Source organism: Lissotriton helveticus, chromosome 3_2 (assembly GCF_964261635.1).
Source record: "Lissotriton helveticus chromosome 3_2, aLisHel1.1, whole genome shotgun sequence".
NCBI classification, from domain to species: Eukaryota; Metazoa; Chordata; class Amphibia; order Caudata; family Salamandridae; genus Lissotriton; species Lissotriton helveticus.
In genome coordinates this window covers 468,772,675-468,786,708 of record NC_136062.1, presented here as the reverse complement: position 1 = coordinate 468,786,708, position 14,034 = coordinate 468,772,675, and the positions used below count along the sequence as shown (strand labels likewise).

Sequence of the window (14,034 nt, the reverse complement as noted above, 5' to 3'; positions counted from 1 at the left end):
GTTACCACGGACGCTTCTCTCGAAGGATGGGGAGCAGTCCTACAGGAGTTACAAGTCAGCGGCCATTGGAACAAACAAGAGCAACACCTTGACATTAAGCTATTGGAATTAAGGACAATAGGATTGGCATTGTTGGCCTTCCTGCCGAAAATAGAAGGGAGATCAGTGCTAGTGCGAACAGACAACACAACGGCAATGCACTACATAAACAAACAGGGGGGCTCAAGATCTCTCTCTCTGTCAAAGGAAGCTCAAAAAATGTGTAAATGGGCGATAGATCACGAAGTGGCTCTGATGGCGATACATCTTTCAGGAGATCAAAACACAACAGCAGACACCCTCAGCAGGCAAAAAACGACCTGTCACGAGTGGGAGCTAGATCAGGACACGCTGAGGACCATCTTTGCCAAGTGGGGGATGCCAACGGTGGATCTGTTTGCCACAGCCCAGAACAAGAAATGCCAGTTCTTTGCAAGCTGGTGTCACCAGAGGGGATCATGGGGGAATGTGTTTCCATGGCATGGTCAGGCGTCTTTGCCTACGCCTTTCCGCCGATTCCCCTCATGCCACAAGTGCTCATGAAGATGAAAAAGGAACCGTGCAGAATGATACTAATAGCCCCTTGGTGCCCCAGGCAGCATTGGTTCACAGAGCTGTTCCTTTTGTCAGAGACCGAGTCAATACGTCTACAGCCAATACCAGCACTGTTGACTATGAAGAAGGAACAAGTGCGGCATCCAGACCCGACATCACTGCAATTAGCGGCCTGGCTCCTGACTACGGAGAATTTCATAGCTTAAACATTCCAGCAGAATGCAGAGAAATCCTGGCAAAGGCAAGAGCTGAAAGCACCAGTAGGACGTACAGGATGAAATGGAAAAGATTCTGCCACTGGTGTCAGAAGAACGATTTGCATCCTTTGCGAGCGGAGGAGCATCAAATCATCCCATATTTACTAAGGCTGGCAAAGTCTGGATTAGCCCATGCCTCAATTAAAGTGCATTCGGAGGCGATTTCAAGATACAGGATAAACTCAGCAGGTCCATCTCTGTGGTCGGAAAGAATTGTGAAACAATTCATGAAGGGGTTGTTTCGAGTTTATCCACCCACTAGGCCTCCACCGCCTCTATGGCAATTGAACATTGTCTTATCACAACTGATGAAACCACCATTTGAGCCAATTCACAAAACTGATCTAAAATTCCTATCCTGGAAGGTGGCTCTATTAATAGCTCTAACATCAGCCAGAAGGGTGGGAGAAATCCAAGCCCTTACGACGCAAGAATCTTTTCTGAAATTCAGGGAAGACAGATTGGTGCTGTCCTTTTTTACATAACAAAGGTTATGGGTTGCAAAAGGGAATGGGCCTAAGGCCTTTTTTCAGTTAGCTATACTGCTAACCATTGCTTTTTTATATACCGGAGGCTCCCGTCTTGACGACGGGGAAACGGCTCAGGTATGTGAATCTATGAAAGCTTCCAATACTGGAGAACTACAGTTACATGTAAGTAACTTGTTTTCTTATCTTGTGCCAGACTGATGATCAGCTGGGTGTCGCCAGCATACAACACGATCCTCGCGCCATGGCGTTCAATTTTTTATTTTTATTTTTTTGCAGTTTTATATAGCGCGAACTAGATCCGAACTGAATCAGGTATCAGAGCGCTTTACATAGCACCAGTTACGTTACATGAGGACACACATTCATTTTTAGGCACGATTACGTCTGCCAAGGGACAAGAGATACAGGTTAAACAGGGTAGGACTCAAAGTATACTCCCTGCTGAAGGGGATGCTATCTGTCTGAGGTGTATGGCTTCTGGATCACATGGAAAGAGCACTTGTGTAAGAAATCAGCATGCCTTCCCCTAATGCCCTGTGACCACAGCCGTTATAGCAACAAACCATGCGAAACTGTATTAAAGGCTGCACTTAAGTCTAGCTAGACAAGTGCAGCTGATCTTGATCCCTAAAAAAAAACCTGTTCCACTGTAAAACAGGCGCCATAGCACACCCAGATGCACTAGGAGTCTTCGGTGGGAACCCCATGATGAAACATGCTACCAGCTGATCCTAGTGGGTGAGGGTTCTTCTAAAAACTTCTTAGGAGTCCCTGGTGTTGAGATTAGAAATATTTATGACGTAGGTAGAGGGCTCTCTTATTATTGGTTTAAACAGTGTTTAGACAGAATATACAAACCAAAAATATTAGGGGACCCAGTGGCGGTTGGTTGCATAAAAATACGGTGAGGCACTACATACATTAAAACACACATACATTAACGAATTGCTTGAAAACACATTAAAATAAACATCTAAGAAACGAAAAATACCATTGACTTACCTTATCCTGCAGCACTTCCTTATTGCTCTCCAGTCCCTGTTTCCAGATTCCTCCAAGCACGAGGTGACTCCGAAAAGCCTACTACATTCTCCAATCCAGACGCTGCTCTCATGTAGTGAAGCGTCTAGATTGGCTGCAGCATGCGGCCTCAGTGTTCCGAAAGGCACTCGAGCCTGTGCCATGCTCCAACCCAGCTGTTCTAAGACAGCTGGGTCGGAGAGGTTTGAATTGCGCATGTCCGACTGGCCGTAGTAAGATAGTCAGCCAAACCTACAAGCGCATATCAAACCGAAGTCGCCTCTTCCAATTGCTGCCAATCAGCAGCAATGACGCGCTGGTCCCACCCCCACACTCCGTTCAGCAGAAAGTATAAAAGAAAGTGGTAATTTAAATCATTTATTCCCATTTCATTTGTCACTCTGTTTGCAGTTGTGCGAGTGTGGGGAGGGTGGGGTGATGCTTCTCAGCTCCTGTGGAGGAACCACCGCTGGTGAGACTAAATATTGTGTCAAGAATATCGAGGAAAAATTAATGTGAAGGTAAGTTTCTATAAGTAAGCAAAAATGTACTATATAAAACTTCACATACAAGTACCTTGACGACATATACATACTCATGGTACGTAGATGAATAGTAAATCTATACATCACCTATTTGCACTTACCTTCTCGATATTTTGGTCCTAGATATTTTTGACAGACTATTCGGTCCACACAATATTTTTGGTTCAGATATTCTGCCAGTGATCCTATTTAAACCCATGAGCCTTAGGAAAGCTATGGTACCACGTCAACCATCAGTTCTAGCCGGCAGCCAGTTCAACATGTGGGTGATGCTTCTGTTGAAATACTGAATTGCACGTATGTGTGGTTTCACCCCCTCCCCGCAAAAAGGCACAGGGGAGCAAGGTATGCTTTCCTGCAACATGAGCTCCTAGTTGGGTTCCTCACGCTGTTCTTTGATGTGACACCTTATTTCTGAACTAACCTTAGCCACCACCATGCTTGATCCCCACATCACCCATTTTAAACATTACTTAACTTGGGTAACACAAAAATGACGTGGGCATGTATTAAAGTTGAGTGGGAGGAGACTAATTTGAGAAGAAAGTGTTAAATTCTCTGTACCATCTGCAGGAATGTTTCTGGTGTAATTTCCTCATCCTTACTGTGCATATGGCCATTGATTTACTTAAGCAGCAGGTAATCCTACAAGAGAGAATTTAATATTTCCTGCCTAAATTTGAGGATCTTGGTTTATAATAATATTATACGACCCCTTACAGTCTTATGCTGCCCCATACAATTCCCTATCAAAGGCTTAGAGAAACATCACTCTTTAATAGGTGCCTTCTCCCTGTTCAGTTGCAAATATTAGTTCACTTTCCATAGAACAAATAAGAGAGTCGGTCAGTATATTTAAAAAGTAATTGAGCTAAATGTTACTTGTGTACTGAGAAGAAATGACGCTGTGCGTTTTCCTACAAGAGTAATGCCCACATGCATCAAAGTGAATTGCATTCGCAAACGGTGCGAATCGCAAAATTCGGCCGGTTGCGAATGCAATTTCATTTTTTGGGATGCATCATGTTTTTTTCTTTTTTCGCAATTTAAGGAATCGCAATTATGTTGCGGTTTCTTAAATTGCGATTGCATTTAAGAAATCGCAATTTGTGATTTCTTAAATGCAATGCATGAATATTTGTTTTTTTGCGAATTCGCAAATTGGAAGAGGTAAATTACCATGAAGTTGAACTTCATGGTAATTTGCGAAAACTTTCTAAAATGCACAAAAGTGCATTTTTGAAAGTTTCATTTTACACACACACGTGCCCTTGGGGCATGTGTATGTGAAAAATGTTCTTAAAGTTTAATTTCAGGGGTGCAGGGGGAGGTCCTTGGGACCCCCACCTGCACCCTTGAAATAGCATTCTCATTTTGCGATTCCTTAATTACGAATCGCAAAATGAGAATGGCTTCCCATTGATTCCTATGGGCCTCTAGACCCATAGGAATCAATGGGAAGGGATTCCTTAATTGCAATTCGCAAATTGTGAACCGCAATTAAGGAAAATTAAGAAATCGCAAAACAAATTGCGATTTCTCAATGCATAGCATTTTGCGATTTCTTAATTGCGATTCCTTAATTTTCGCAATGAAGAAATCGCAAAATGTAACAATGATGCATGTGGCCATAAGCTCCCTAGAGCAGAAGCTGGTGCCTCGCAAAACTTCTGCTTCATGATGACCCTTTTTGACTCTCACGACTCATTCCTTCATGGTTACCTTCATTGCACTTGGCTATGATGCTGAACACATCGGCACCCGACTTTTGATCTGTGGAGAAATAAAAAGGAATCATAAGATGACGGTGAAGGTAGGGCAGGACCCATCAGCTGATTTCCCAGATACAAACAAAACTTTAGATCCTGGCACACCTTTTTCGAATCCAGCACTAAGTAAACATAAATTATAATAGGTTTTCTGAATATTACTTTTTTCTATGTAGCAAATTATATAATATTATATAAATAATAATAAAAGACGCTAATGTTACCCAGTTGAATAAAACTCCTTATCAACCACAGAAGACTGATTTGTTAAGTTTGAAATGCAGGACTTTTAAGATGTCAGTAAGTGCCATATTGTGCAGAGCTTTCTGATGACCGCACATTAAATCGCAAATGTATCTTAATATGTTTCTCTCCGAAACTGTACAATTTTAGCCATTTTATGATGCGGTATGGGTGAGGACGTAGGAATGTGTGACATTTTTAATTCTTGCGCACACTTGTGAAAAGGCCCCAAACTTCCAATTCATACAGTTTGCCCTATTGGACATCTTTGCAACGTACTCACTAGAAAAAATGCATGCAAGTGAGCTTATTAGGAAATATGTCCTGCAAAAAAAATGTTTTAAGTTCTTTTTCGAAACACATTCAGTTCAACAACATACTGAAAATGTATATCAATGCTGCATGTAGCATTATATTTTTTGTAATTTGCACCCCACTACTTTAATAAATAATTCAACAATTTGTGATTTTTATCTCAGAACAGCGGAAGCATAACCCTCATTAACCCATCAAACCAGATTAATTAATATCTGTGTGATAAAGCAAGATTCTACGAAATTTTAATATAGTCACACAGCATCTACACATAACAATAGCGGATAAAATAACAAGAACATTTCTTTTTTTCAATTGTAATTCTTTCCGTGAGGTCCTCATTACTAATGCTCCCGACCACCTGATGAGGCGGGTAGCAAGATTTACTAGCCCGATCAGGATTGCACTTATTATCTTTCCCACTGAGATCTCGGCATTCAGCAGCAAAATTCTCCTGGTGAAACACTGGGTAAAATTGTGGGAATAAGCGCAAAAAACAGAGATTATGGCAAGTTATTCCTAAAGTCTCATACGGAAATACTCCCCACAGATATACCGATGGGCATGGTATGAGTAACAACTTGAAAGGATAGGGGTAGATAAACAGAGAAATACCAGGGCCCTCAAAGAAGTCCAATCATCATATAGTATGACCGATGGGCATGGTAAAAGTAACACCGTGAAAGGATAGGTATAGGTAAACATAGAAATCCCAAAGCGCTCAGAGAAGTCCAATCATCACATAGCATGACCGATGGGCATGGTATAAGTAACACCATGAAAGGATAGGGATAGATAAACAGAGAAATCTTAAAGCACTCAGAGAAGTCCAATCATCATGTAGTATTGACGATGGGCATGGTATAAGTAACACCGTGAAAGGATAGGGATAGGTAAACATGGACATCCCAAAGCTCTCAAAGAAGTCCAATCAACATATAGTGTGACCGATAAAGAGATGTTTCAAGTTCAGATTTGTGTTGGTTTGAATTTATTCTTTTCACGGTTATTCACATTTCTCGAGTAAAATCCATTGCAAACAGGCAACCGACAAGTAGGCCATCTAGGCTTGAATTCTACGACAGTGGCAGTATTCAAGGTTTGAAAAGACAATAGTGTAGTACCTCACAATATAGTGTTTTACGGTATTGAGAACTAGAAGACTCGGTACCTAAAACCCGCGTGTCTCTGGCTCTGTGCAGGTAATAATCTTGAAAGTAATAGGCCATTTACATACTTGTCTCCTCCCGAGTAATACGCTATTACCTGCAGGGACACAGGACGTTTCGCTTTCTTCGAATACTTCACACGCGTCTGTTCTTGCTACTATTATAAATGATTCATCTTCCAGCAGCTACAGATACGCTCGTTTTTAGGTCAAGCCTAGAGCAGCGCATGCACTGCTTGCTGAACTTTAGTAAGGGGCTTTTCAAAGTGCTATTCGCCAGCCGTCCAGCTTGCGGTTAAGTGCACAAGCACGCGCGCCTCTCTCCGCCTCTCCAGTCATTGCTGCGCCCGCATGCCTCGCGTGCTTAGCACGTCATCGCAATCGCGATCACTTTTGTTTTCACCGCGATGACGTGCTAAGCATGCGAGGAATGCTTGTGGTTTCAAGCCTAAACTCTTGTGAATTCCTGTCACAATCGTTAATTTGATTATAACATAGTGTTATATATGCAGGTGTTTTTAAGTTCAGCGTTACTTATTGTTGAAAATGTCCTCCTGCACAGTGCACTACTTGTCCCAGTTGAATGTTTAGAAAGATGCATTTCAGAACTAAGAACACAAGGCAATATCTGTGAGAAATATTTGTCTGCTAAATCGGTAGGAATTTGGCCAGAGCAAAATGTTTGTTACACCAGGTTAATCTCGCTTACATTTCCATATTTGCTTACGTTTGTTACACAAAAATCCTAAAATTGTGTCATGCCACATGCGTAAGTTTGAGGCTGTTCTGGGAAAAAAATCCTATGACAGGCGCACGAGAACAATACACAGGAGCGCAAGAGGTGGTTGTTGACAGCACTTGTGTGTTTTTTTAACGATATTCAGCTCGAAATTTCACGTAATTATGCAAAAACGAATTACACAAATTTTGCACACCTGTCGTAAGAATCCAACAGTGGCTTAGGGACCGCACTACACAGCTTTCATCACTACACTCTGCATAGTGCCATATCTGGTATGTTTTCGCTATAAATTGCTGCTTTTTAAATTCTCTTCATTGGTTTGTAAGTATTTTTAGTTCTAATTGTTGATATCATGTTTTGTTGATAGTTTTTTCTGTATAGCTCATTAGATGGCTTCGCAGCACTGAGAATTCATTTGCAGCCAGTGATTTACCAGTCGTATATCAGAATACATACACATTTGTACACTTGCATGACTAATCGATGTGACCTAAAAGCTTCTTCATAAATAACTAACATTTAGGAAAATAGAATTAGCTCAGAAACGTAATTGCATGCTCTCGCTGCACTGCTACTGACTTTGTATGCAATGCTGTTCCGCGCCCTCAATGCACTGCTACTGTCTTTGCATGTTTTTTTAAATGTTTAGCTCTCCAGCTGAGGTGCCACCCCAGTGCCGGCACACTGCCTTAAAGACGTGGCAATGGGTATCTCTGTGTGGATGGGGCTATTTGGGGTATGTGTGTATCAGTATATTTGTTGTGTGTATCTTTGTGTTCTTTCTGCCTGTGCCTGTGGGTGTGTGTATCTGTGCAATATGTCTGTGTCTACCTACGTGTGCTAATGGCCATCTGTTGTTCTCTCCGAAGTGTGCATGTGTGTGCATGAATGTATTCATGTGTGCATCTGTTTTTATTTGTTTTGTAGACGTGCTTACCTGTGTGATTGTTAGTGTGCCTGTATGTGGTGGTAATCTTTTCCAGCAAGACTATAGTTCTGTGCATGTGCTTGTTCAATGCATGTGTTTCTGAGCGTGTTTCAGTAGGTCTGTATGTACATTTCTTTTCATTCAAGTGTTTTTGTATATGCGTGTGAATGGTGTGTTTCTTAATATGCATGGGGTTGCGTGTGTCTTGGTGTAGGCTGGCTGTGCGGTATGTTTGTGTTTCTGTATACTGTGTCAGAATTTGGGTAACTTTTATTTACTCCAGTATTGGAACTTTCATAGATTCCCATAGCTTGTATCATTCTCCGTCGTCGGAATGGGAGCCTCGGTAATAAAAAAAATATATATATATATATATATATATTATCACCATACCAAACTTGCCATCAAAGAAGGCGCTGACTCCATGTATCTCAATTCAAACGCTTTATTTTTCAATCAGTTTCTGCTCAGACGCGTTTCGGCGGCTTACTCCCACCTTGTTCACTAACATCTGTACATTTTACTGTGCGCTATATATACACATACTTCATGTCATGGGTTTCAATTAACATAGCTAATTGGCATTTACTTGTTGCTATGGTAACATGGTTACACCCTTGTAGTGACGTGAACAGTTTCATGACTCAGCACATTAGTTTCATGGCCGTCTGTTTTCACTTGTTTCCACGTCATATCCCATATTAATTTAAACATTAACTTCATGTCTAGAAATTACATTTAACAAGGGCGTAAAATTATCTGTATCCGCACTGGTGGTCACAAAACATTTCACATTAGTCAATCGTTAAATACGCTACTGTTTGTTTACATATCCCCGTTTTACCCTTGTGTATGTATGCACTCTCATTTGACATGATTCGCTGTCTGACTGTGGGAGAGGAGAAACCACGATTGTGATTGGGTATGTCCTAAAGCATGGTGATAACCATGACACCTACTACCTGTGTATATATATACACAGGTAGTAAACCAAAAGAGGTACAAAAGAGGAACAATTAGGCCTAGGCCTTATACTATTTTGTAGCCTATAGGTGTCCTTTTGTAAAAAAGACCCAAATGTAGAGCACCAACCAATCCTGAGAAAGCTCAGAGCCTCAGATTTTCTACCGCACGTTGGTGATAGGGAGTCTCCATAGAGCTCTGCTCTAGTTTTCTTTTGAGGTACTGTTTTCTACTAAATCTTTACAGGATTTCTTAACATCTTTATATAATGGAGGACAAGGAGAAGAAAAGCCTGTTCAGGCCTTGTGCCACATGTTCTAAAAAACGACTTTTTGCTGAGGATAAGCACAAGGATTGTATATACTGCTTATACCCAGATCATAAGGTGGCAGACTGTAAGATCTGCAGAACCTTTTCAACCAAGACCCTACGTGACCGTGAGGGGCGTCTGCTGACGTGGTTACAGAAGATGAAGTTGAGAGATAATATTATTTCCAGTGATGAAGAGGATGCTGCTTCAACTACGTCTTCGAAGAGTCACTGAAGAGGGGTAGGTCCTCTGCTTCAGTTTCTTTGGAACCCCCCTCGAAGGCTGTGCGTGGGACCTCTGACAGGTCTGGCAAGCCTGGGCCTGGCGAATCTCCTCACGGAAGTGAAAAGGAGAGGGAGAGGCCGGTACCTGAGGTACCAAGATCAAAGAAAGATGATGGCTCGGCTGGGCCATCCCATCAGGCTGATGGATCTAAAACTTTGAGGAAGACAGCTGTAGAGGTTTCCTCAGCTGCTAAAGTTAAAGAAGCAAAGACTTCGTCGACGACTTCGTCGTCGACTTTACCACCGACGACGACATCTTCTTTACCGTCGACGAAGAAGAAGGTTCCGTCGACGGCGATGACGAGAACTACACCGTCGACGAAGACGACGTCAACGGCGACAGCGTCGACGAAGGCGTCGACGACGACAACTTCGTCGACGACGGCAATTCCGTCGACGATGACAATCTCGTCGACGACGACTATCCCGTCGACGACGACAAAGCCAATTCTGTCGTCGACGACCTCGACGACGCCACCGTCGACGATGGAAGGGTCGACGTTAGTGAGGGCTGAGCACCCTAGAAAAAGACCTATTACGCCGGATATGACTTCGCCGAGGAAGGTAGATCCATTACCTCCGGCCTTATTGTTTGACGAGGAAGAATATTCGGATGAGGAAGATGGTGAATTTAGGGATGCATATAGTCCATCACAATTGCACCTAAAGTTGCATGACTCGGAGCCAGAGAATGAATATTTTTATAATCAACAACAACAACAGCAGCAGGATCGCGTACAATATCAGGATGTCCCGAACCAGCAGGGTTTGGTCTCATTGCCGTTGTCTCTGCTTACGGACTTACGAGCTATGTTGGAGGAATATCGTAGCAGGCAAGCGTCGCGTCCAGTGCAGGAACAGGCGCAGGAGCAATCTCAATTGTCGGCTGCTTGTTCTTCACGGCCCCAGCATGTAGAGGAGGCTGTAGAAGTTCCTCAACAGGTAGGGCTTACCCAGGTTGATACTTCAGAGGACGATGAAGGAGATAATCAGGCTCAAGATCCTGATGTGGAATGGAATCAATATGTTATTCCAGATCCTGCATCCCCAATACCGGACCCAATTGACTCGCCTCCGGCGGACGTGGGAGGTTTTCATAACTTAATGGATAGAGCCACAGCACGTTTTAAGCTCACCATGCCGTCAACTTCCACGGATTGTTTTTTATATGATTTCAAGGAGTCATATCGCAAGGCTGTACGCTCCATTCCCATTGTGGAACATATATGGGAAGAGGGAAAGAAGGTGATGCAGACGCCGGCTACGGTCATTCCAGTCCTTCCGCGCTTGGAAAAGAAATATAAGGCGCCGGATGACAGTCCAGCTTGTTTTGTTGGCCAACCGAGACCGGATTCGGTGATATCGCAAGCAGCTCAGCGAAAGTCACGCAATCCATCGGCTCCTCTAACAGCTCCACCGGACAGAGAAGGTAGACGATTGGATAACGCAGGGAAGCGTTTTTCGTCTATTGCTAGTTTGCTGGTCAGGGCTTCCAATGCCCTAGCGATCTTTGCACGATACAACCGTCAGATGTGGAGTGACGTCTCGCCATACTTAAACCAGCTCCCTGACGATCCTAAGGCTGAGGCCCAGAAACTCCTGGAGGAGGGACAACGTTCCTCATCGGAAATAATAGATTGCGCGATGGACATCGCTACCACTGCTTTCCGTGCTCTTGGTGGAGCAGCTGTTCTTAGACGACAGGGTTGGTTGCGGGCGACCTGGTTTCGTCCAGATGTCCAGAATAAAATCTTGGACTTACCCTTTGACGGTGACATGTTGTTTGGGAAACATGTTGATGATACTCTACAGGGGATAAAGAAAGACACGGAGACGGCTCGGTCCTTGGGCACATTACAATATAGGAAGACACCTTTCCGTGGAGCAAGAGGAAGAGGCTTCACATCGACAAGAGGTGGTTACCAACAACAACGTTATACTCAACAATCACAATCGTACAGGCCTCAGTACGGTAATCAGTACTATCAGCGTCAATCGCAAACGCAATCTTTCTCTCGCCAAAACTCACGTGGACGACAGGGTCGTCAGGGCAGGGACGCCTCCAAGCGTCAATAGCGGTATCCTAACTCTGCCGACTGTTCCTCCGCCCCATGTATCACCGGTGGGCGGCAGGATCTCTCAACATCTGAGCAGCTGGGAACAGATAACATCGGATCAATGGGTATTGAACATCATCCGTCAGGGACACACATTGGAGTTCCAGGATTTTCCACCATACAGAGCTCCCCACCCCACGCCACAAATACGAAACACCTACGCCTTCTGCAATTAGAAGTTCAACAAATGCTTCAGAAAGGGGCGATCCAGCGTGTCCCTCTATCGCAAAGAGGCAAAGGCTTCTATTCCAGGTTTTTCCTGATTCAGAAGACCAAAGACAAGTGGCGTCCGATCCTGGACTTAAGGGAGCTCAACACCTATCTCGTGAAACTCTCATTTCGGATGATCTCACTCCAGGATATTTTGCGCCTCCTGAATCCAGGCGACTTTATGGCTACGTTAGACCTGGAAGATGCCTATTTCCATATCCCGATCCACCCAGCTCACAGACGTTTCCTTCGCTTCACAGTGGGCAAGAGTCACTTCCAGTTCATGGTGCTCCCATTCGGCTTGAGATCAGTGCCGTGGATATTCACAAAGGTGCAGGCCCCGGTGGCAGCTTTTCTGAGAAGTCAGTCGCTAGAGGTTTTCCCGTACTTGGATGACTGGCTGCTAAAGGCACCAAGTTATCAAGCAGCTGCAGGAGCAGTAGGGACATGTTTGCGTCTCTTCGATCAACTAGGCTTTCAGCTCAACCAAGAGAAATCTGTCCTTCGGCCGGCCAATTCGGTGAAATTCCTGGGCGCTCTTATCGATGCGCAGGCTTGCAAAGCTTACCCATCGGAAGAAAGAAAAGCAAAACTAATTTCTTCGGCCAGTCGACTGCGAAAGAGGCAGTCAGTGTCAGTCAGGATGTACAAGTCTCTTCTAGGGTCGATTTCCTCCTGTATTCAATTGATTCCGCACTGCAGGCTGCGGATGCGTCCCTTGCAAGAGCAACTAGACCTTCAGTGGAGGCAAGTGGACGGTTCTTTCAACGACAAAGTCAAGGTCACCCTACAGATGAAGCAGGCGGCGGCCTGGTGGATAGAAGGTTCTCACCTTTCGGTGGGTCTCAGTTTGAGAATGCCTCCGGCCCCACACATCATTACAACAGATGCCTCCCTTCAGGGATGGGGAGCGGTCATGCAAGACCTCCAAGTCAGTGGGCATTGGACGCCGGTGGAAGGTCGTCTGCATATAAATATTCTGGAGCTGAGAGCCATTCGGTTGGCTCTGTTAGCTTTCCTCCCAAGGATAAGGAACTCATCCATCCTAGTGCGTACGGACAACACCACGGCCGTGCACTATGTCAACAAGCAGGGAGGCACAAGATCGTCACAACTGTCCAAGGAAGCTCAACTACTGTGGGAATGGCCGATTTCGCAGGACATCTCGCTGGTGGCAGAGCATCTGCCAGGCATAGACAACACAAAGGCGGATACTCTAAGTCGCCTAAGAGCGATTTCTCACGAGTGGGAATTGGACGATTCAGTGATCAAGGAGATCTTCGCCCAATGGGGGACACCAGCGATCGACCTGTTCGCCACGCCGGCAAACAAGAAATGCCGGTATTATGCAAGCAGGGAACACCATCGGGGATCGCTGGGGAATGCGCTTTTGATGTCCTGGTCCGGCGCATTTTTTTACGCCTTTCCTCCATTTCCCCTAATTCCTCGAGTCCTCAGGAAACTCAAGATGATTCTGATTGCTCCCGCCTGGGCTCGCCAGTTTTGGTTCACGGAGCTTCTCCTTCTGTCTCAAGACAATCCCATACATCTACGACCCAGCCAGTCTCTTCTGTCAATGTCCAACGGGCAGGTTCTCCACCCGAACCCGAACTCGCTTCAATTGGCAGCATGGCTCCTGAGCACAGAGAGTTCAGAGATCTAGACATTTCTGACGAATGCAGAAACATCTTGGCTCAGGCGCGGGCGCCTAGCACGAATAGGACGTATAGAGCAAAGTGGAAGGGTTTCTACATATGGTGCCAGCGAGAAGGAGTGCACCCTTTTTCATCTGCTCCACATCAACTCTTGCCATATATCCTGTCATTAGCTCATGTAGGTCTTGCCCATTCTTCCATCAAGGTCCACTTGGCGGATATCTCCAGATACAGAAGAACAAGATCAGGTCCTTCTCTTTTATCAACAAGAGTCATAAAGCAATTCTTAAAAGGACTGTTTAGAGTGTTTTCACCAATCCGGCCACCACCTCCTGTATGGCATCTAAATGTGGTCCTGGCCCAACTAATGAGGCCCCCGTTTGAACCAATTCATAAGTCTGACTTGAAATTCTTGTCATGGAA

The 14,034-nt window shown here is 44.4% G+C and overlaps 1 protein-coding gene across 1 annotated transcript in view; it reads right to left on the bottom strand.

Annotated features, from left to right (window-relative positions):
- LOC144826068 (astacin-like metalloendopeptidase) overlaps positions 1 to 14,034 on the bottom strand; it is a 489,262-nt gene that overhangs the window by 356,013 nt on the left and 119,215 nt on the right. The window contains exon 3 of the mRNA XM_078684379.1: positions 4,630 to 4,680. Within this exon, the coding sequence (XP_078540505.1) occupies positions 4,630 to 4,680 (51 nt within the window). The remainder of the gene's footprint in view (positions 1 to 4,629; positions 4,681 to 14,034) is intronic.